The sequence below is a fragment of the Phoca vitulina genome, unplaced genomic scaffold, assembly GCF_004348235.1.
Source record: "Phoca vitulina isolate PV1807 unplaced genomic scaffold, GSC_HSeal_1.0 scaffold2, whole genome shotgun sequence".
NCBI classification, from domain to species: domain Eukaryota; kingdom Metazoa; phylum Chordata; class Mammalia; order Carnivora; family Phocidae; genus Phoca; species Phoca vitulina.
The window spans coordinates 95,064,463-95,089,166 of record NW_022589705.1 but is presented as its reverse complement, the minus strand read 5'-3'; the positions used below and the strand labels follow the sequence as shown (position 1 = coordinate 95,089,166).

General features: G+C 44.2%; 1 protein-coding gene across 8 annotated transcripts in view; it reads right to left on the bottom strand.

Annotated features, from left to right (window-relative positions):
• Nucleotides 1-24,704, bottom strand: part of RERE (arginine-glutamic acid dipeptide repeats) — a 415,425-nt gene that overhangs the window by 39,205 nt on the left and 351,516 nt on the right. For 5 of the 8 annotated variants that reach the window (XM_032394228.1, XM_032394236.1, XM_032394219.1 and 2 more), the window contains one exon: nucleotides 17,471-17,551. In XM_032394228.1, the coding sequence (XP_032250119.1) occupies nucleotides 17,471-17,551 (81 nt within the window). Of the gene's footprint in view, nucleotides 1-17,470; nucleotides 17,552-18,262; nucleotides 18,488-18,753; nucleotides 19,018-19,055; nucleotides 19,659-24,704 lie in introns of those variants that run through there. The other 3 variants (XM_032394263.1, XM_032394266.1, XM_032394272.1) reach the window with 3 other exon arrangements.

Genomic DNA, 24,704 nt, shown 5'->3' with positions numbered 1-24,704 from the left:
GAGGGCACATTCGGGCGCCTGGGTGGCTCAGATGGTTAAGCGTCTGCCCTTTGGCTCAGGTCATGATCCCAGGGTCCTGGGATCGAGTCCCACCTCAGATTCCCTGCTCAGTGGGGAGCCTGCTTCTCCCTCTGCCTCTCTCTCTCTGTCTCTTATGAATAAATAAATAAAATCTTAAAAAAAAAAAGAAAGAAAAATAAAGAGGGCACATTCTGCATGGAACACTGGGTGTTATGCACAAACAATGAATCATGGAACACTACATCAAAAACTAATGATGTAATGTATGGTGATTAACATAATAATAAAAAAATATTAAAAAAAATTCTATAATTCCAAATTTCAATGTCTAATTCCAGTACTCTAACTTCACAGACAGGACAGACCCCCAAAATCCAGCATAAATTCACACAATTCATCTTTGGGCACATAATACGGTTATATGGAGTTTCCCCGGCCAGTATTATTTGAGGAGTGTAACAGAAATCTGGAATGTAAGTAACCCCTCCCACAAAAAAAGTGAGCCAAACATACTGTATACAATTTCAAATTGTAAAATTTTGTATAAGATTTTTTTGCTTTTCGGGTCCTCAAAATATTTTAGGTTTCACAACTACATACAGGTAAGACCATTCTAACCATCAAGTATAGGTGTATCTCAGATATTGCGGGTTCAGTGCCAGACCACCACAATAAAGTCAGTATAATAATAAAGCAAGTCAAACGAATTTTTTGGTTTCCCAGTGTCCATGAAGTTATATTTACACTATATTGTTCTATTAAGTGTGCAAGAGCATTATGTCTAAAACAATTTATATATACCTTAATTAAAAATACTTCATTCCTAAAAAGGCTAACCATCATCTGAGCTTTCAGCGAGTCATAACCTTTTTGCTGGTGGAGGGTCTTGCCTCGATGCAATGGCTGCACAGGACTGCTCAGAGTGGTGGGTGCTGAAGGCTGGGGTGGCCGTGGCAATTTCTTACAACAAGACAACAATGAAGTTTGCCGTGTTGATTGACTCTTCCTTTCAAGAACAATTTCTCTGTAGCATGCAATGCTGTCTGATAGCTTTGTAACCACAGTAGAATTGCTTTCACAATTGGAGTTAATCCACTCAAACCTTGCTGCTGCTCTATCAGCTAAGTCTGTGCCATATTCTCAATCCTTTGTTGTCATTTCAACTCTTCACAGCATCTTCATCAGGAGTACATTCCATCTCAAGAACCCACTTTTTTTTTTGCTTGTCCATAAGAAGTTAAAGTTTTATCCTGGGATTACAGCGATTCAGCCCCATCTTCAGGCTCCACTTCTAATTCTAGTTCTCCCGCTGTTTCCACCACAACTGGTTCTTTCCTGCACTGAAGTCTTGAGCCTTCAATTTGTAAAAAACACAGTTTTGCGAAGCACAATAACAAAAGGTATGCCCGTACTCAATTAATCCTCACCAATGTCCTAGGATGTAGGTCATATTATCCCCATGTTACAGATGAGAAGACTAAAAACAGAACAACCAAGTAACTTGTCCAAGGACAGGGAGAGTGGAACAAGAACTCATACACGTTTCCTTTCGCCAGCAATTTTATGTAAGAAGGAAGAGGAGGCTACTGCGGAGCTGACAAACTCATTGGTCATGAGCTCTCACGCGGGGAAGAGAAAGGTTTTAGTAGCACTCAGTGCTTACAGAGGGGATGAGCAAGTAAGCATGGATGCCGAATCACAGGTCTGCGTCCCAGTGCTTGGCTACAGTCACCTAACTGCTTCAGGAGATGGTCATGAAGAAGAAGGAGGATAAAATGTGAGAAACTGCTCTGTAAACTGGAAAACCCATTCCAGGGGCCTTTGGTACATCCTCAGCATCTACCTAAAAAGTCTTCCACACAGGAACTCAAATGTCTGCTAAGCAACTGGCTGAGTAAATCCATGTAAATAAAAGAAAAAAGAAAAAAAAACCCCCACACTTTAAGGGCCAGTCAAAAAGCACTCACCATGAAAAGTTTGCTAACTTAGTAATAATGCTTCAGATGCAGTATCTAGTATTTCCCTTAGTAAGATACTGCATTTTATCCCTCTGCTTCCTCCAAAATAAATCAAGTACTAGGAAACTAAAAATAAACTTAATAATACCAAAGAATGAGCAATTTCCTCTTTGGCCTTGTTTGCACGACTAGTTTAGGGAAAAAAGGAACCTTATTTCCTGCTCAGCTGTGCAGGCATCTGAGGACACTCGAGGCTGGAGGAAGAAAAAAGGTGGAGGGGTATCTGACTTAGAAGAGCAGTGTATTTGCTAAGGACTGTGAACAAGGTGCTTTGAGGAAACAATGTCAAACTTGTCTGGATCTTTCTGTAAATAGGTTTACTTCCAAAATTCCTTTGTGGAGATGTAAGACATCTGTGTTTCTAAACAGGGAGAGAAAACACCCCACAACCTTCACAAGAAAGCCTGCATGAGTGCAGCCAGAAGGATGAGGGGCTCAACCGGTTTAGAGCTGACAAGCTGTGGCCAGAAGCAGGCAGCGAGGGCCCAAAGAAAATGGGGACAAAATTGAGGAAGGAGTGCTCAAAGTATCACTTTAGTATGTATTATTCTGCTCCAACAAGGCACCAGGGACAACTACCCCTCTCTCTGTGTGCCTAAAGGAAGGCCATTCCATTAGCTACTCAGTTAGCAAAAGCCTTCAAGCCAGCGCTAAGAGCCAGAATGATTCCTGAGAAGGCAGAGAACTACCGAGCAGAGAGAGTCTGAGTGACCCTCGACACCCCTCACTTCTGTTCTCAGGGACACAACTCCCATCACAAGCTCCCCTCGGTGGGGAGCCCGGGGAGTCAGTTCTGCGATGGCACAAACTTCAATCTCAGCCTCTAGATCTGAATTCAATGTCAGGTCTACTGTCTATGCCCAAATTCAAAACAGAGCTTACAAGCCCAGTGCACACTGCCCCCCGCCCTCCCCCCTCCCCACCAGTAGCTTACCAGAGTCCATGTCTCAACAGCTCTTGGACACAAAAGAGTTACATGTACTTATACTTCATCACTGTAAGTTGACCAAAGGAGTCCTACTGTGAATAAAGAATTTCTATGATAATAAAACCTCACTTTCCTCCAAGCATGGTCCCAAACCCAAGCACTCACACCGCATAGGCTCTGCTCTTGGCTCACCCCCACTCCCGAGCTAGATGGCGCCTGTGACAGAGGGCCCCTTTCGTGTCACTGTGCCTCAGTTTCCTTCCCTGAGCTTGTGCAAGAACCCCGGTCCCCTCACAGGTTATCAGGAGAACTGATGAAATGTCTGCAGAGTGTTCTCATCTGCAAGGATGAAAAGAGCTATAAATACAAAGTCAAAGCAGTATTAGAAAACTTTTTTAAGCTGCAACCGCTTCTTTCTTTTGAAATGGAGAACCACAAGAAAGATCAAAGGAGTGTCACTGCTTGTTGACTGCTGCTCTGGAGGCCCCACCACCTCCTCCCTCCACCTGGCAGAAACCCCAGAGAGAGAGAGGTCTGCCATGATTTCTAACTTCACAAAATCTCAAGACACGCTGTACAATGCTTTCCTGGAATGCCCTGAGTGGAAGACGCAGGGGCAAGCCACCCAGCCCGCAGGGCTGGTCATACCCTTCCATGAGCAGGCATGATCAGGAGAAGGCAGCCTTGGTAAGAAGAAATGCAAGGATGTGAGGGAAGTGGCTTCCCTTCGTCTTTCTGCCACAAAGGCCTGGTGCAGGGACTCCATAAGGCTGTAGCAGCTTGCGTAATAAAACACATAACCTTGGCTCAGTTAACCTCCTGAGCCATAAAAAAGGGGAGAGGGGGGAGCAAAATTAAGCTTACGGGAAATAGACCTAATCAAAGCTGAACAGTAACAAAGGGCACCAGAAACATTTCTACTGTATCACATCCCACGGGCTGGCCAAGAGCCCGGAATTCTCATTACAACTTTTCAAAGAGAGGGAGAGGAGAAAAAATATTTCACAAAACCATTATCAAGGCCCCAACCCTGGATGCCCTGCTGTACAACCAAAATTTGTGAGAGGTCAGCCTGTCAGGGAGTCAAAAACCCAGCATGTGGAAACTGGCAGGCCTTTCATATAGTAGGAGGGGTTCTTAAAACGACTACTGTTTTGCACTGAAGTCTCAGAGCTTCACAGACCATTAAAGGTTTCTGAACCACAGAGAAAGGAGGGCAGAGTTAAGGAAATAAATCAAAAGTTCCTCTGGGATGCACAAATGCCTACTTGGAACAGGCTTTCAGCACGAATATCCTCCACATTAAACAACAAGGAGGACTTTTCAAAATAAAAGCAGAAAAGAGATTCATTTTGTTATAAGCAATGTACTTTCTTTTTGGTTTAAAGGTTATGTGTGCTGTAAAAAATGACCCCGGCCATGAGCACTGGGGGGAGGCGGAGGCTGGGCCAAGGGCGGGGGCTGGCAGTGAAAGAAACCAAGTGTAAGGAACAACAATCAAGCAGAGAAATGCTGGATTTGGGAGCACCCAAACAAGTTAAAACGTCTTGTAATAACTGAGGGGCAGGATGTGAGGTACGGGAATGGCACCAGAAGGGACCTCTATCACATGTACTCCTTGCCACCCCTGCCAGAGAACTGAATTAATTTGCCCACAGCCAGGAAGAGCTCTCTGGTTTTTCTTTGCAACACGCACAGCTGAAGGCTTGGGGAACCGGACCGTGTCCTCGAGAATGCAGAGCCTTGCGGTCCGAAGGAGGCACCAGCGGCCTCGACACCAGCTCGGGGAGTACAGCATCTGAGAACAGGAAACACGCACACCTAAGGCTATGTGCTTACGCAAGACGGGGCTTGTGAAGCTCAGTTCCAGACCTTCTGACCTTGCCCATGTGTTCTCCAGCAATGGTAAACAGAATGAAAAGCTAGACGACCTACTCTGGAGGAGACAGTTACAACAACCAGGTGAGGCCTTAGGGACGCAAGGGAACCGCCATACTCCTGTCAGGATACACTTACTACGAAGTGTGCTGCTGGGGTACTCTCCTCACCAACATGGAAGGAGTGAGAGAGGAAAAGCTCAGTGAAAGGCAGAAAATCCAATCTGGAAAACTGACAGCAAGCACCAGAGCAATGACTTCCCTTAAAATCCAGGGCTCCCAGTTTAGTCCACGAAGAGCCCATTTCCCCACTTTTTGTTTCCAACGGCGGAGGGGAGGAGAACTCTGTCACTCAGGCTTTGCTTTCAACAGCTGGTTGAAACAAAAGCAGCTGACAGACAAAGACACGTGTCTGCTAAATGACTGCTATCTTCATCTTCAGCAACAGTTTACCAAAACATAGAGGAATGGGCTGAGGGATTGCTTTGGTGCCAAGATTATAAGGATGGAAAAGACTCCTGGGGAGGTTCTGGGGTCAGGACTAAAGCTAATGGTCTATCCCATAAGGAACGAGCCCACTGTTTCACACTTGATCATGCTGTGGTTTGGTGCTAGAAATCTTTGCTCAGGTATACTCCAGGTGTGAAATGGCCTAATTGATGGTTAGTCTGAGTATACACTGCTGTATTAGGTAACGTCTTTTACTAAATCCTAATATTAACACTTGCTCATTGTGGGAAATGAGAGAGTTGGGTTAAAAATGCTAACCTTAAGATGTGCTAAACTCAACAAAATAAACAAAACCTATAATGTGACTTTCTGTTATGCCAGGAAGTGTGCACTGAGTTAATACACGTGCCCTCCTGCTGGGTGAAGGAGAAGGCCAGGGTGAGGGACAGGAGCTACCCTGGCTGCCTGACGCTGCTGGCAGGGCCAAAGGACAACAGTCCAAAGGAGCTCACCTAGAATGCATGGTGTGGGATGCAGAAGCCCAGGCAGGAGTGCCGACTACCCTGACCCGTCTGAAGAGCCTCTGTGAAGGAGGGACATGGCACCAATATTTCTCTGTGTCATCAAGGGACTCAACCAGGATAACACATGGAAGATGAAGGGATTCGGATCCTGGTGTAATAAAGGAGGACATCTAAAGTAATGGAACTGTCCCAAACCACCATGGTCCCATTTAATGGGTTCAATGTTACCAGGTTCTCAGGAACAGCAGGGCAGCCACTCTGAAGGCATGCTGTCGAGGGATTTCAGGTATTAGGGAATTCCTCAAGGATACTTCAAAGACTTTCTTTGGCAAGGCATTTATTTAAAACACCTATCCTTCAACCTAACTTCCAGGCCCAACTACACATTTTTCAAGATGTTCCTTCAAGGCCTCATCTTCGGGTCCTCTGACTCCAACTATCACTTAGTGTCTGTGCCCCATACTTTCACACTTAGGTTCCTGCCAACTCCCACTGTGGTAACCGAATAGCTGGAGAGATCCCCAGGGAGCAGAGTCATATCTCCACCTCTCATCATACTCAATGAGCTCTGCAAGTGCTTGCTGATAGATTAGTATTAGGAATAAAACTATAAATTTTTATATTCACACTACCTAAACATCCTGTCACTGATTTCTAGGAAAATTTTTATAAGAAATGGAAGTATTTATAGACATGCCTGGTAAGGTACTTTAGCATTTGGGCAATCAATAATGAGAACAGAATATAGTACAAAAGAAAACAGTATGCTTTAGTTTCAGTCTGAGACATATATACTGGACAAATGAATGCATATTCCAAGGTGTAAACTTGCACATTTTAATCTAAATACAAAGTGACTGTATAAGAAGCATTCCATGCTTTAACTGTATTATTTATTCTACCTAATCATCTGATAAACCTAATATAGTCTGTTAGAGAAGCACATGGACTTTTCTCCTGAGTCACCCGATAGGCTGATACGGTCAAAAGAATTAAGAGCTTCAAGTTTGTTTGTTTTTTTAAGATTTTATTTATTCATTTGAGAGAGGCAGAGAGAGACAGAGAGAGAGAGACCATGAGAGAGCAAGCACGCACGCGCAAGCTGGGGGAGAAGGAGAGGGAGAGGGACGAGCAGACTCAGTGCTGAGCACAGAGCCCAACGTGGGGCTTGATCCCACGACCCTGAGATCATGACCTGAGCCGAAATCAAGAGCCAGACGTTTAACCAACTGAGCCACCCAAGCACCCCAAGAGCTTCAAGTTTTTTCTTTTTTTAAAAATATTTTATTTATTTGAAAGAGAGCACGCACTCGCGAGAGAGCACAAGCGATGGAGAAGGAGAAGCAGGCTGCCCATAGAGCAAGGAGCCCAGTGCGGGCTCGATCCAGGACCCTGGGATCATGACCTGAGCCGAAGGCAGCCGCTAAACTGACTGAGCCACCCAGGCGCCCCGAGCTTCAAGTTTTGATTAGCAAATTCAATCCACAGGACAAAGCAAATTTAAAAATTTCTTTTTCAAAGTTTTGTTTTGCTTTCTATTCCGCCTTCTCCAGAATGTCTACAGGGTTTGCCCACTTCACTTGCTGCCTGCTTTACTTTGCTGAAGCTGGCCATGTATACAGACTCACTGGGCCTGTCTCCTTCAGAATTTAATTATTCCTCCTGTTGTTCCACACATTCCAGATTCTCCCTCCAAAACTTACACACTTCCCTTGACAACTGAAAGCTACAAACCTCTGACCTGCTTCCATGTACTTCATTAGCACATTTCCAAAACAGCATCTTTGGGAAGGAGAACCAAGTTCTGATTGTAGGAGGCGTGTGCCTAAATCAATAATCACTGAGTCCTAAGGGGGTTGGACCTATGCTGTTCCAGCCCTCTAAAATAATCAAATACGTGAAAGTCACCATTTCTTGCCAAACTTAAGAAAAATCCCAACTCCTGCACATGAGGACAAAGAGAGAATGGCTGCAGCTGAAAATACATAACCGAAACATCACATGAAAGACTTTAACTTGATTATCGTTCAGAACATATCAGTGGGATTTCACTCATACAGCAAAGACACAGGAGAAGAATTCCAGACTGTTTTCAAGATAATAAAATGGCATATGACGGTGACTCACTAACTGACTAAAAGGGGAAAAAAAATCCATAAACAGTCACAAGAACCTTGCAAAGCTGCAGAGATCTGGCAACCCTGAACCTCTTTTACCTCGCTTGGCTCTCACCTCCAGTACACACAAAACACACACACACACACACACACACACAGACACACGATCGTTTTGAAGCCAAGCTGCAATTGGCTAATGGCTTGCTCTACTGCTTAAGACAATATTTTATTCTTGACTTGCTCAATAAACCTGCTGAGAAAAATAAACAATGGGTTTCAATCTTATAAATAATCTAGAAAACAGAATTGCTGTGCAAACAGCAGAGCTGATTTACTGCCCATGATAAGCAGGAACGGGAAAGTCCAAACGTGGCACAGTGACCCGCCCCCCCAGTCCTAGTCTTACTGTCCTGAGACAGGAAAGTTGAACAAGGATTTTCTGTCCATTACACGTCCAACGCCTAGGATGTGCAGGTTTCAACTGGTCTTTAAAACACCATCAAAGCAGATAATGAAAAACAACATGAAGAGCAAAAAATGAGGAAAACCTTTTCTTATAAACACTGAGAGGTTTTAATCTTTTAGGACCAATAATTATATATCTATCTATGGTTACAGTGTATTCCTACCCCATCATTCACAAAATACGTGAACATACAGGGCCACACACCTCATTTTTAACAAATATCAAGTAAGGGTCTGTTTTGGGCACTAAAGGAGACATAAAGAGGTATTACAAAGAGGTCCCTGCCCAGAAGGCCTTATATTCTATATAAATACATACATGCATGTATGTGTGCAGAACAGAAATGCATGGAAGACAAAAGGAAGCCGCATCCACAGTCCAGACCTAAAGCAAATAAAGAATAATTTTTCAAGGGCAGAACAAAATGCAATTTTTCTGAGAGAGAAGCTGGGCAATTTGTGTCATTTCCACCAGTGCACAGAGAGAGGGCTTGTGTGGCTCTCACGAGTGTGTGGCTCTCACGAGTGTGCAGCCCAAGCCCTGTAACTGGGCCCTGGACAGTCTCAGTGACTGTCACTCAGGCACCTTCCAGAGAAGAACACAAGCCTTGCCGGCCTCTTTAGCAGACTGTGGACTCCACAAGGGTAAGTACCCTCTCACCCACCACAGACACCTCAAAGAGAACACAGGCCTTGGGTACTAAAGGTTCCCCAAAACAGTTCCCAATTTTGCCAACAGAGAACCATGATGATGGTTTAGACATGTCCAAGGCCAAATCCTGGAAGTTATGACACCACAATTTAGAGATTTCAGAAGGACTTAAGACACATGAACAGAACAAAGAATCATAAAATCAAAAAATAATGAAGGTCATTAATATTGAAATTCAATTTAAAATGTAAACATCTCAAAAAGAAAACTTAGCTTAATGGAATTCTGGCTTCCCAAGACAGGTTTCTCCTGCTTGCTTTTCCTATTTCTATGATACAATTAATGGTTTTCAAATTACATGCAACAGAAAAAAAAAGAAACCTTATGATGGGGGGACAGGCTGGGGGCTCCACCTGGGGAGCAGCCGTGAGTAAGATGGAGGTGAAGGCCTCGCTTTACTTTTCAAAACAATAGAAGTAATTTTTACTCTACTTTCCTAAGTATTACTCAAAGGCATAACTTCAAATAAGATTAAAATGAACTAATTACTCAAGGATTAGGGCTTCAGATACATTTTAAAACTTACTCTTAAAACAACAGCAAACTGAATTTTCAAAGTTAGGATGGGTTCGCCGAGCTTATGAAGGCTAAAAAAAAATCTATGATATAAGATATGAGCTCCAAGTGGATAAACACATTGAATATAAGCACAGTAATCACAGCTTATAATTCTTCTTAAAGACCATTTCAAACCTTCCACTTGTTTTACTAGCTAATAAAATGGGGGAGTCTACTTAGGCTGAAAAGTCATAAATGTCTCCATCTAAAAAGTCACCAGGTAACCAAGACCCAGTCAAATTATAGGAAATACAGGTTAGCAAATACCAACAGCAAATAAATAACTGATCCTTGTAAGCAGCAGAGTGTTCAGTAACTTTAAAAGTCCAAGGTGGTTTCATTTGGAAGCGGTGTCTACAAGCAATACATCGTCCACAACCGAAATACTTGCAAGCCATTCCCTCCAGTTCTGATACGCAGGGTAAGGCCAAGGGCAGGCCTAAGACATTTACATAGAGAACAGCAAATATTCAAGGCCCTTGGTTTAAAAAGTCACCTAATTTTTAAAGACCTCCTTATTCCCCCAACATCAGCACCAAAAATTTCTTACATGCAAATTTCTTAACTGCTTTACAAGGGAATCAGCCAATCTCACTTAGATTACCCTAGTCAAAACTGGACCACTGCCCAGCCAAATATCTACATAGTTTAGACTATCAGATGAAAAGATTCAAGCCTCTGCTCCATTTTAATGGGAACAAACCCCCTGCAGGGCAGTAACTGTAGGATCACAATATTCACTGCCAAAACGTAGTGCCTGTTTCTATTGGATAATCACTTCCTGAATGGAAAATTTCAACTTTATCCGCCCCTACTTGAGGACAAGTTATTAAGAAAAAAGATAATGGCACATGTGTCTCCTTGGACCCAATCTTGCCAACTTCTCAAAATATGTATATTTCTTCGTCATATACAAGGGGGTGCCAGGGAAAGAGAGTAACACCTGAAAACACCATAGTATTAAGTGTGTAAATTTCATATTAATAAAAGAATGTCATCTTTTTTTTAGATTTTATTTATTTGAGAGAGACAGAGACAGAGATAGTGACAGAGATAGCAAGAGAGAGCACAAGCAGGGAGGAGAGGGAGAAGCAGGCTCCCCACTGAGCAGGGAGCCCAGCACAGGGCTCAATCCCAGGACCCTGGAATCATGACCTGAGCCGAAGGCAGACACTTAACCGACTGAGTCACCCAGGCGCCCTGTGAATGTCATCCTTTCAAATAAAAAGTTTTCTATTAGAAACTTAAATTAAGATCTAGGCTAGCCTGACTCACAAATATGCCACAAGGAAACGGGAGGACAACAGTTTTTATATGAAATATGACAGGAGTTACAATTGTGTTCCTAGGAAAAAAGGAAAGATAGGAAAAGGGAAGCTATATTAAGAAATTCTATTACTGATAATGAAAATAAGTCCAGATACTGTTCTGTAGGTTTGAGATACTTTGTAATAATTTGAAAAACAAAATTAAGCCCTAAGAGTGAAGTAATTTACAACTTTAACAGAATAAAAGCAACATTGTTTTAAGAATGAATGTGACATTTGGGTTTAGGATTCTGCAAGTCTGCACTACTGTAAACGGCAGTACTTCCTAAACTTAACTAAGCATTCAAATCACCTGGGGAGCTGATTAAAATGCAGATTCTGGTTCAACAGGAGCGGACAGAGCCTGGGAGTCTGCAGTGGTACCAAGCTCAGGTGATGTGAGAATGCCGGCCCCAGTGAGCAGCGAGGGTGCCCAGCACTTGCAGCAGAGGCCTCTAGTTATGTGGCTATAACACAATAGTGTTCTCAATAGTATCAACCTATTCAGGAAGTCCACACTTTGTTATGTAACATTAGATTAAGCATTAATGAGGCTAGAAAATTGTTTATCTAAGGTTTTAATCTGAAGTTAAATAAAACTCCATGCTGAACGCTCATACTGAATGCTCGAGTCATTCTTAACCTCTTAATATTAACAGAGTCTTGATTACTCAGTCTTAAAACCTTTCTCAATAGTAGTTATTCTTTGCTGGGGGAATGTGCTTTTATGCAAAGGATAGTTTGCCTAAAGAAATGAACAATCAATATTCAATAGTTATGTACATATTTAACAGAATTCATTCCCAGAAATAGAGCTGAGAAAGGTGGTTGATTTTCATGTTACTTCTCAAATTAAAATTTAAATCTCCAGTACTTTTTTTCATACTATCACCCAAAGTTTAAAAAACAAAAAAAACAAAACAAAACAAAAACCCCAAAACATCAAAACCAGCTGCGCCTTGGTCCCATTAAAAAAACAAAAGGATACATTTTCAATGGAGAAAATCAAGATAAAAGACAGACTTCCAGTTCCATAAATCACTTTCAACTCCCCATTTTTTTGTCTTACTATGAGACCAAATTGTTACAAGAACCTCCTCTCTGGTCTCCACATCTTGTTGGTGCTGCTCAAGAATGCTCTCACAGCTCAGCTAAGACCTCTCCTTTCTCTTCTTCAATGGGTCCCCAAATGCCCTCTCGGAGAGAGTGCAGGGTCCCCCAATCTCCCTCTAGGCCATAATTTTGACCTGAGTCCGACCACATCAGCCCTGGAGACCTCCTCTCCACCCAGGCTACTGTACGTGCTGAGCAGGGTTTGCAATTTCCTGTCTCCACGCCTTTGCTCATGATATTTCCTACAGCTGGAAAGCTGCTTTTCTTCCACCCTCCCAGCCATGGCCTGTCCAAAAACATATCCTTCCTTGGAGGTTCAAACACCACACCCTCCAATTAGCCTTCCAGCATCCCCCCAGCCCCAAACCTCTTGTGCACACTTTGTGGGCCTGAGCCTGCACCAGGGCCCTTAGCACACATTGCCAAACATGGAAAGCATGCACACGGTACACCTACCCTGCTGCAGGGCACGGATGGCACCGTGGTTCTCGTTATAGACATCCCACCCATTACAGTGCTCGGTGGGCATACAAAATTTTTTTAAATTAAGCTATACGGAATATTTAGCTCTGAAAATGGGAAGTGGGTTACAAATGAGCTTTTTAGTATAGAAAATATTAATGTGCTAGTAACCGAGATTACAAACAACACGAGCTTAATCCCTACTGGGCTAGGTGCACAAAAATAAAACTACAGAGATGAGAAAGACAGTCAAGGCACACACCCTTTCCACCTCCTTCCACAGGCTAATAACATGCTGGAAGCACCTCTCCTCTCCACCAAGTTGGGGCAGATCACACTGTCTTCTCACTAATGTTAGCTGCATCTGAGGTAAGTCACTGAGTAAGCATTTCCTGTCTGCAATCCGATGCTGGCTGAATTTGTCTGAATAACAGTAGACAGAGCTATACACAAAGGCCAGCCAGGATTCAAGGGACAATCATCCAGGTGTCAGACACGGAAAGTCTTTGAATCAAACAGCACAGACATGTGCTCAGTGTGAAAGAAGATACATGTCACTGTCATCGAGTAATCATCTCATGATTTTGAAGAAAACTGCAATGTGTATAAAACTCAAACAGAAAATTATTTTTGGAACGCCCATAATTTTGTATTATTTACAACATGGGTTCCCTTCCTGGTCATTTAAGATTCAATTCTATTAGGTCTCCTATTTTCTCAAGCATTATCTTAGCATTAGAGGTCATGTAATTCATCGATCCAAAGATTATGTGGCAGTGCTTAAAGTGATACCCTGGAGGCCTGGCTGCCCATCATCTCAGAAGCTCGGCCACTAGGACACTCGCTCTGATTTACACAAACGCACTAACACCCAAGACTCTGATGTGGATTAGGCCAAAGAGTGTCTTGAGAGAGAAGAGGTATACAGCCAATGGGAATCTGAGATGCTCAGCAACGATCCTTTACCATATCTTACTACTAATTATTCATAAATGTATTAAAGAAGGTAATCAGTTATAGAGAAAAGAAGAATGGGAGAAAGGTAGTAACTCAGGATATTTGTACCAACATGACACTAAAATATTTGACTTACAGTTATTCTCTTGGGTACCATGAGGTTAACCTGTAATACCCACTCAACTAAACTTCTGATAAATGGTTGGTTTTCTACCATCACAGCCACTGTTCTCAGAGAAAAGCCAGATTTAGCTCTTGTGTAACAAACACCAGAAGCCAACAGAATAGGAAAGCTGTTTATGTTCATGCTCACCAGGAACCTGTCTGCAAAACTGCACTGAATGATCCAGTAAGGATGGAAGTCTCCTCAACAAAGCTTCAAGACAGAGGAAATGCATCCTTTAAACTAGGCACCGCCCTTCACCCCCTCCCAGTTTTTCAATGAATAGGGGTTTTCACAAGACAGAAGATAAGAAACAGGTCATTTCTTTTCATACAGGTTTGGTATGTTTACAAGCGGAAAATAATTCCGTACCTTCCACAACATTTAGCTACTTCAGGTAGCTAGGACCCTTACGTAGACTAAAAGTATTTGAGGTGGATGGGAAGAAGAGTCATTTTCAAATGTTTTTATACACTCTCTGTAGACATTAGCTCATTTAAATTCTCAAAACAATTCTAGAGGGTAGAAGGATCACCGTATTTTACAGACACGGGCAGTTAAGGACAGAGAGACTGAGTACTCTGCGGAAGGTCCCACAGGAGGTGAGAACCATCACTCTGCTCTAGGGCACAACAACAGCCAAAGGTGTGCCAACATTTTATAAAGATTGTGGCATCTATACAATTCTCACACAAAGAAACACCATTTTAGAGTAGATAATTCTCCAGTCCTTGTCAGGATTTGACCTGAACTTCCCAATGAACAGCTAGAGCACACCGCAATTAGAAGAGGTCGTCAAGTACTATAAGCGACCCGTAAGGCCAGGAATAGAACACAGGTCTGGTGACCCCCATGCCATGCCCAGTTGGGTGTGTTCTTTTGGATGCTGACACCCTTCTGAAGTTTCAAGTCAGTTGAGAACAGCAAAGAAAAGAGTCAATAATTGTGGCAAATAGAAGAGAATGTGGAAAGTATCTAGATTAGAGGGATTTGATATAAAAAGAGGCATGACCATATGAAGCCTACCAAGGAAATTCTGAACCAAGGACACTAGTACCTGCAAATTTTCCCATTTTCTGCAGCAAAAATGAAAAATAACCTTTGCCTTCTCCACCCTAGGAGTTGTGAATGATTAGCTTGGCTATGTTGATAACTAAGGAAAATATAAAATGAGTGCCTCTCTCTCTCAGATGATTTTGAATACTTAAGAGATTTACCCTACCACCAAACTCACCCAATTATAGGCAAAAGGTAGCAGGACACTAGGAACATTTAGCCAATGTCAGCCATAATAAACCCTCCAGGGCTGCCAACAACCCTCCTGTTAGCGCCAATGATCGTGCCCTGATGAAGAGGTTGGAAACTGGAAGGCTGCTGGGTGCCAGAGGAGAAGTGAGGAGAGAAGCAACATGGCTGGAAAACAGGGATGGCAGGGAGTCATGGGGAAGGAAGGGTCTCAGGACAGAGGTGCCTAGAAAAGACTAGAGAGAGGGGCGCCTGGGTGGCTCAGTCGTTAAGCGTCTGCCTTCGGCTCAGGTCATGATCCCAGGGTCCTGGGATCGAGCCCCACATCTGGCTCCCTGCTCTGCGGGAAGCCTGCTTCTCCCTCTCCCTCTCGCCCTGCTTGTGTTCCTTCTCTCACTATCACTCTCTGTCAAATAAATAAATAAAATCTTTAAAAAAAAAAAAGTTTAAAAAAAAAAAAAAGAAAAGACTAGAGAGAACCAGCGCAAAAGGCTGGGGTAGCAGTAACTTCTCTGTGGGTGAGAAAAAGACTACTTATTGAGTCAGACATCATTGGTAAGGATGAGGGACAGCCAAAAGCAAGGAAAAAAAAAAAAGGATTAGAAGACCCTTACCTAGGCTAAATGTTATTCAGATCTGTTTTCCACTAAAGAGATAAAACACTAGATAAAATTGCCCGGCATTTCCCAAATGCTGGATGGTAGATTTTAGATTCAATGCTTAATCTTACTATTATAAGTTTATTTTTTAAAACAGAAAGATAAAATAATTGTCAAGCCATATCTTCTATCAAATTCTTCATGGTTTGCAGCTTCTAGCAGAGCACAGGGAGAGAGAAAACTGGAGCTGAGAGGTTACATCAGACCACACCTACTCATGGATCTCACTTTCACTCCAATTTGGCCAAACCAAAATTCCTACACTTGGGTAAAGCATTTTAGTTTTATAAAAGTACATATCAAACCTCAAATAATTGAAATCCTCAGAAAACTCAAAGGTATTTCTTTCACTCTTCCACATTTAAATACCTCTTTCCAATCTGTTCTGGGAAGAGCAAAAAAAAAAAAAAAGTTGATTACATAGCTCAATTACAGCATATATTTTAGTTTAATGTCTATCAACAGTTCTCTCTTTTTTTAACCATTCTCAAAATGACCCATCTCAGCATATTTAGATGTATAAAAAATATTAAAAGTTTAATGTTAAGTATGACTGGTTGATGCAAACCACCGATTTATATAAGGCTATACTTGAAATCTCAGAACCTTTCTTTCCTATTACGAGTTACTGCTGTTCACATAAGGTACCACACAGAAAAAGTGTCTAGAAACAGTTCATTAAAAACAACAACAAAAACAACCAACTCAGAATAAAAGAATCAAAATTGAATAGGAGGAAATCAATCAACAACACCCAATTAGAAAACTAAAAACCAAACCAAACCAAAACAACCCCGTTCCTTCTATACTGGATATTCTTCATTTCCTCCTTTCACTCAGGGAGGGTGGGGGTGGAGTGAAAGCAGCTCAATGCCTAAATATTCACCCTCCATCCCCAAGGCCCATGAAGCACTTCCGGTAACTAGGCTCTGCAGAGGCCACAGACACTGGGACTTGGTTGGTCCCATTCCATTCCCAGCTTACCCATTCCCTGGCTCAGCCAGAAGAACTCTCCACCCCCCTCCAATTCCACCTGGAAGGAATTCAGGTGAATGAGACTGAATCCCCTGCTATAATTCTCTTTATATTCTCTTTATATAACTTTACTCTGAACTTTCCTCAGCAAACCCTCCTACCCCAAGTTTAGCAAAAGATGGGATTCTCAGCTTTGTGAAATATCAAAGGAATTTATAAAAGGCTCATTTAAGCAATATTTAAGAATCCTTGTGTATCTATCTGTTCAATGAAAAGTGTAAACTTTTACTTAAAATTATTTATTTATTTATTTAAGTAACCTCTAAACCCAACGTGGGACTCGAACTCATGACCCTGAGATCAAGAGTCACATTCTCTTCCAACTGAGCCAGCCAGGCACCCTGAAAAGTGCAAACTTTTAAGGCTGGAAAATTAAAGAGTTAAAACTACTCTTCAAAACATAAGCAACATTAAAAAAAGAAAAAGTCCCCATAGAATTCAAAGTCTAGTGAGCCACAGATCTCTTCATTCTATTGCTCGGTTGATGCCTTCTGTCAATAACCAAATCCAATTGGTGGTAAATGACATTTCCTGTTTCAGCCACTATATTTACAATTAGATGTTAATGGCTCAACACCCCAGACAACCCCCAACTAACCCTCTGTTGCCAAAGACCTTTCTGTTCTTACAAGGTAAGTCCTCTTTCTTTGTGGGGGGATAAGCATAATCTGTCAGTACTACCTAAAATCAGGAGCTAAAAGTAAAGGAAGTAAAATGAAGCAGATCTTAGGGGCCAGCCAGAGTCTGAGCACAGCACAGGGTTAAAGGAAACCATTTCATAAGATCAAGTGCGGAGAAGCAGCAGGGGCAAAGAAGAAAAAAAAAAAAATCAAGTTACATAAAGTCCAATTGTACTCACTGTTTCCTTATTGGGAAGCAGCTCCTTTCTAATTCTGAAGAAGTTCTTGCCGTACTGCCTGAGCCCCTTAACGAAGCGTTTCTGTGATAAAAAGAAACAACAAATGGGATGTAAAAACCAAAAACAAAACAGGATGTCAGCAAAGCAAAGATATCTGCAATCAGCAGAATAACCACCACAAAAAAGTCTGAGCTAGGGAATACTGACTAGGCTGGGAGACAATTTCAGCAGTACAGCTGGGACCCCCCGCCAGGGCAGGCCCTGGACGGCCGTCATCGGAACCCCAATCGCACACACGTTTGGGAGAAGGACATCCTGGGTCTGAGGCTAAGAAGCAATGTGTGCTCTCGGTACCACAGTCTCCGCATTGGTCCACCCAGGTATAAACAACTACGCTCCGTGTTTCAATAAAACAGCACAACTGCTTTCCACCTGAGAACGAAGCTTCCCAGAGTGTTGAGCAGAAAGGAGGGAAAAGGAATCAAACCTCAAGACTTTTCTCCAAAAGGTCATCCTAGACGGGTTAAAAGGCCCTTTCGTTAATCCGAGGAATTCGCCAAGAAGGCACCGATATCCATGGAAGCCCACTGGGAGCCCGAACCCCCATCGCCGTCATTAAAAGCCACTCCAAGGCACCAAATAATCAGCAGCACCCCTTCCTTCTTCCCCACGCTCCCCACCGCCACCCCCACCCCCACCCCAGCAGTCTGGAGACTTTCACTTTGTCCCATTCCTTCCAGGCAGCCCCTCCCCAGCCCCGTGGAGGCAGCTCCCGGCTCCCCGGCCCCCCACCTCAGAGCCCCCGGCCTGGAGCTCGCGGTTCGAAGCCTGGTCCCGCTCGACCGACCCCCGCGACACTTCCCGGGCGGGCGGCCCTGCAGCCACAGGTACGCCGCGCCGGCCGCACTCAGGGTCCGGGCAGCGAGAGGCCGCGCCTGTCACTCGGCTCGGGCTCCGGCTCCACAAAGCGCAGGGCGGAGGCAGCCGGGGCGGCTCGGCGTGTGACCGCGGCGCGGGGCGCGGGGGGCGCGGGGCTGGGGCCGCCGCGGCCGGGGGAGGAGGCTGGAGCGCGGCGCGCAAAGCCCGGCGCGGCCGCGGGCGGCTGCAAAAGGCGGCCTGGATCACCGCGCCGCCCGTCGGCCCCGAGCTCCGTCCCCGCCCGGCCCCCAGCCCGAAGGCTCCACGGCCAGAGCCTCTGGGCCCCCGGCGCTGGTATCTCGGTTTCCTCCCTCCGAACAGCAGGAGTAAATCCGAGCAGTAAAGCGCAGAAACTTCCTCCCTACCGCGGTGAGCGCGAGCAGAGGGCACCCGCGCGGCCCGGGCCGGGCTGAGCCACCACTCGGGACCCTTCCCAGGCCGCTCCGTCTCCAGTCCTCCTTCCGGGCGGGCAGAGTCAGCAGCGCGACGGGCGCACGCCCACCGCCCTCGGACTGCGAAATGAGGGGCTGGCCCCGACGACCCTCGCGGTCCCTTCCGGCCCGGGATTGTAGGCGGCAGCTCCGCCCGGCCCAGGCATTAGCCTGCACCTCGCAGGGCGCCGTTTCACAACTAAATCACCGCGGAAGCTTCCCAGCCAATAAATCACCTGCCCACCGGGAGGAGAGTCCCTCCCACTCCCGGTGTTTGAGACCAGTCGGGCAAATTCAGTGAAGAGCCAGACTTGGCCTGCAAGACCGATCTGCAACCTCCTACTCCATTCCTGGAGGCTCTGCATTTTCAGATTTCACCCCCTTTCTAAGATATGACTCATCATTGTCGGTTTCCAATATAATTTGTATAGTTCAAAGGAAAAATCTGTCAAGGCACAAAAAAGCAGCTCTCCTCTAATCTGAAGAAGAGTGACCTTTGTTACTTGTATGATCAACATGCATCCTGAGCTCTGTGCACACCATCTCCTCTGGGAATGCTGCAAGGCAGTGAGATTGCCCTGCCCTCAAGAAGCTCCAGTCCGGTGGGCCGGCGGGCTGGCGGGCAGGCAGGCGGGCAGGAAAGAGAAGGGATCAATTTCTGGGCCCTTAGAAAAGCAGCAGAGGGACAAGGGGCTATGAATGGGACTAGGAGAAGGAAGCAACTTACTCTGCTGATGTCTTAGAGGAAGTGACAAGGAAGAACGAGCCTGCCAGGTGGGCTCCAGCAGGGCTTCGAGCAGAGGAGTCAGCCAGCAAGGGCACACAGAACATTCTGGGAACTGCAAGGAGGACAGGGTATACAGAATGGAGTGCCAGCAGATTAAGACTGAAGAGGCAGGAGAGGATCAGGTTGCAGACAGCCTTTAAGCCAGGCTGAAGTGTCATGGTCCTAACTGTAGGCCAGTAGAGAAGTTAAAGCACGAGTGGTCCATGGAAAGACTGGGTAAGGGTTGCTCCAGTGGCAGTGTGGCCTATGTCATGGAGTAGGGACACACTGGCAGCCATTCAGAGACCAGTTAAGGAGGCTGGTGAGATAACTAACCCAGGTGTTGAGAAGAGGAGGGCCAGAACTCTACCTCAGCCATCAGAATTAATGCTTCTTAATCTGTTCTTTAAGTATTTACTAGCATCTAGCACTGGGAGGAATTTTTTTTTTTTTTTTTTTTTTTTTTTTTAGGGGGTGGCCATAGACCTTTATTAAAACTGTGATTCATTTTTAGCAGGTAAGATAAATGTGTGTGAAGTCATGATAGAACAATCTGAGACTACATTCAGCCAAGCATAAAGCAGTGAAGTGTAACTCCTCAGTGCAGCAGGGGCAGCCAGGAGGAGGGACGGCCTGTAGTAGTCCAGGACACCTTCACCAAGGCAGCAAGACAGGCCACCCCATGAAGAACCAAGAGCATCTGCAGAGGTGGAGGGGGGTGGGAAGACCATCCATGAAACACAGAGGTGGAGAAGGGGAAGCGGGTTATAGGAGGGGGGTGCTCTACGGAGTTGAGGTAGGTGATCTGGCATGAGTCAGATGGTAGAATGTCAGCACCATGCAATCTGAATGTAAGCCTGATGCCAAATGACACACACAGGCTCACAGGAGACATGGGCACAATGAAGGCGGCAGCTGAGAGAGGCTGAATCTGAAACATCAGGGTCATGTGGTACATTCGGGCAAACTTGAGTTCAAGTCCCGATTCTTCTCCTTGTTATGATGTAATCACCAAATCTTATCCATTCAACTAGTGGTTATAAAGTACCTACTATATGCTAGGAACCTCACATATATTAATCCAAAACCCTCACAACCTAGAAGGAAGTACTATTACTATCTGCATTTTCCAGACAAGGAAGCTGAGACACAGATGGTTAAGTGAACCAGACCAAGGTCACCTAACTCTTCAGAGCAAGGGCAGAATGCAAACCCAGGGTCCAAACTACAATTCCTGCAGTGCCACTCTCTCTGTAAAATGGAGGTAAGAGTCTTTAGAGGGAGCCGTTTTCAGTCATGGTACCATTACCTGTGACTCCACCCCTTCCTGTTGGCCCCAACATCACATCACCAAGCCCTCAGCATTCTTCCCCAGAAAGGTCTTTCAAAGCCCTCCTTTCTTACCCATTCTAGTGCTAGTCCCATGCCAAGCCCTTATCTCTCTCTCCTACTAGCTAGGCTATTAGCCCATCTCCCCCATCCAGCCATGTATAAGCCTCTACCAAGGAATTTTTCAAAACCACATATGTCATCATGAGTCCCATATTGTCTAGCCCCCAACCCCTACTTGAAAAGAGTTCCTTGACCTCTTCAGAATGGTGTTTACACCCCTTAGCTCTTAATTCAAGACCCTCTAGGATCCTGTCTCCGCCTACATTTCCAATCAGATGTCCAGTAATGGCAACTGGCCCGCTGCACCTTCTGTTGAACTCTAGACTCGGACATCTTTTCTACTCCTCTCCACAGCCTACCCAAGATACTTTCAGTTTACCTCAAACCCAAGCTCAAATCCCTCCCCCTCTGACATAAAACTTCCCTGACCATTCCGTCCCCTTCACTTGGCATTTGTTTATTTGTATAAGCCCTCACGTATGCATAGAGTCTGTAAGCCCTGAAAAGACAAGAACTGTATCTTCTATCACTTTGTCTCCCTATAGCATTAGGCAATTGGAGCTCCCCGGTTTTGGATGCAGAAGTGAAACAAGCCATGAGATGACAAGGGCCTGGGTTTGGGTGGTCAGGGTGGAAAGGGACTGGTAAAAGCCAAGGGATCCATCATGAACTGTAACAACAGAGTTGACCTGCTTGGCACCAAACTCTCCTGATTTTCCTCCTATCAACTGGCTAGATTCTTTACTCAACTTCTAAATGTTAGAGCTCTTCCCAAGGCTTTGTTCTAGGCTTTCTGCTCTCCAAACCCCTCCTAATGTGATCTCCATTGCTTCCTTGGCTTTCAATATCACCCAAGATTCTCCCTACTATCTCTAAGGCTAAATCTATGGTCCAAGTCCACTGGGAACACTTGCTCAAATGTCTCAGAGACATTTCAAACTAACTACTTCCAGAAATATGAATTCGACATCTGGTGGTGAACACAGACCACCAATGTCAATGTGTATCAAGGACTGTGCTACCAAGTGCAAAAGCACCATTTGCCCCACTGAAAAAAAAAAAAAAAAAAAAAAAAGGAAGTAAAAGCTTCATGTGGCCTGTACTGTCACTTCTCTATGGAAAGCCACAAGGCCTCAAAACTGGCAAAACATCTGCTTCTCAGAGACCAGCCTTTACCTTGTGGTTTACCAGAAATGTAGAGTAGCCTTTAAAATCGAAACAAAGCCAACCCACTCAGAGCAGTCAATAATGAGAATAGGTCAGTATGTTAAGTGAGTTTCTGAGGCCTTAGGCTCCTTTCCCTCTATTAATTCATCTCACTTCAAATGAAGACATTAAAGGTTTTCAGGCTTTAATTTAATAATTAACACTATTGACTTAAAAACAGGTAGGTACTATACGCTTCTAAATGAAAATTCATAGACACAGTCTGTTTTTTAACAGCCTTCTAGGAGTTGAACTAAAATTCAGCATGTCCAGTGCTGAAATTCAAGCCCTCATGAATTATTTCTATGTCCATTAGCTTTTCTGTCCCTGGCAGTGCACAGATATTAGAATGCTAGGATGTCAGGGGTGAAGGAGAAGAAGACTGTTCATTTAAGAGGCAGTAACTTTGGCTCAGTCACAGCTGCCGGTGCTCAGCAGCTCTGCTTCTGGTACTGCGCAGGCTTGCCGTCAGCTGCGCTCAGATGGAAGAGCTCGGGGTCTTGGGGTGTTGGTACTTGCTCTCTGGCACTGTTTGTCTCCTATCAACCTGACTGTGTGTTCCCCAGGAGTACAAAACAAGTCGTTTTCTATTTTTGAACTCCATAGCCAGATGAGGTCCAAATATAAATATATATTTATTTATGGCAAGGACACTGTCCTTTGCTTTGTTTTACAACTTAGTTTGCAATTGTGCTCCAGTTTTTATTTATTTTATTTATTGAAATATACTTTGAGGGGCGCCTGGGTGGCTCAGTTGGTTAAGCATCTGCCTTCGGCTCAGGTCATGATCCCAGGGTCCTGGGATTGAGCCCCTTGTTGGTCTCCCTGCTCAGCGTGTAATCTGCTTCTCCCTTCCCCTTTGCCCCTCCCCCAACTTGTGTGCGTGTGTGTACGCTCTCTCACAAATAAATAAAATCTTTAAAAATATATATATATATTTTGACATGCAACATTGTATATGTTTAACGTGTACAACATATTAATTTATATAGTGTAATATGACTGCCATTGTAGTGATAATTGGCACCTCTATCATGTTACATAATTATGCTCCAGTTTATAGACAAATTGCTATAGTTTTCTATTATTGAGCTGAAACTTTATATCACCATCAGGAGTTACCTACCTGTAAGTTCCTAGTAGAGACCATTTAACTCCTGGCTTTAAAAAAGTGAGTTACCTGAACATAGCACTTATTGTTAAACCTGGGTTTTAATAGAATCTGCAATGCAAAACTCTATTTTTCATTCTTAGTAGAATGGAAGAATATGAGACCTAAACTCAGAAGTCCTAGGATCTAGTCTACTCCTCTGTTCCATAAAGGAAATTTTGATAAACAGGATATAATTAATAAGAACTAACTTTTGAAACAGGAGCTAATTACTAAGAATAAGCATAATTGGGTCCAAACGCAATAACGTTCTCTCTTACAATAAAGTAACATGTTCAAAAGTTCCTCATGCTGTTGCTGCACCTGCCCCATGTCAAAGCCTCCCAAGCCCTGTGCACTGGCCTCCTCAGATGCTGACCTTCTCCACCCTTGGGGTGGAGGTGTGGGCCGAGGGCAAGCGGCTTCACTGTCATGTGTCAGTGATAGGAGAACAGTAGGGAAACACCATCCTACACAATAATAAAAATGGTTCCAATGAGTGCTGCAACCACATGCCAGGCACTGTCTCAAGGACTCCTGGTGTGTGGATTTACCTAAGCGCCACAACGACCTTCCAAGGCAGGGGCTACTACCATCTCCGTTTCGCAGATGGGCAAACTAACCAATGTCAGCAAATCCTTGAACCAGGGTGGGAGTGTCAAGGGTGACAAATTGAACAATTGGGGAACCTCAGGGATGGGGTGAGCTCTAAAAATGGAGTCAAGCACAGGGTGCAGGTCAGGGGTGCAATAAGCATCTCTGGCCTGTATTTGTATTTAAAGATTTAAATGTTTCCCCCCAATCTATAAATAGACAAGTATAGGCTATATTCTAATAACTTATTCTTGCCTCCATTTGTTCACCTTTTAAATTGGCCATAAAATACCTGTCCTATCTATCTCAAAACCATTATTCTGCATATCAAATTGGATAGTGCACAGAAGTGTCCTGGGCTGGGAGTAAATCTTCCAAAGGATAAAGTGTGTTCATCTCTCTCATCTACATGTGAAACTCCCAACATGGCTCATCTCAAGTGCTGGCTCTGACCTGTGTCTGCAGCAGAGAAAGAAGCAGGAAGAGAGGGCTATGCTACAAAAATGGCTAAAAGATAACTCTGCATTAACCCCTGGCTGAGAGCTTTCAAAATTAACTCCCTCTGGTGAATTTTAACTAGTGTATCACAGTCAGAGACTCACCAGGATTTCGGAGAAGCCATTTCTACTTAGTCCTCTTACATAACTGTTTGGAAAACACTGTAGGTATTAAAATGATTCCCACTGTGAAAATGGCTCCTTCTGCTCTACCCTGTTTTCTGCACAAAATTTTATGTTAATAACTTACTGGTTCTCAGGGGACTGAAGAGCAGGCAGA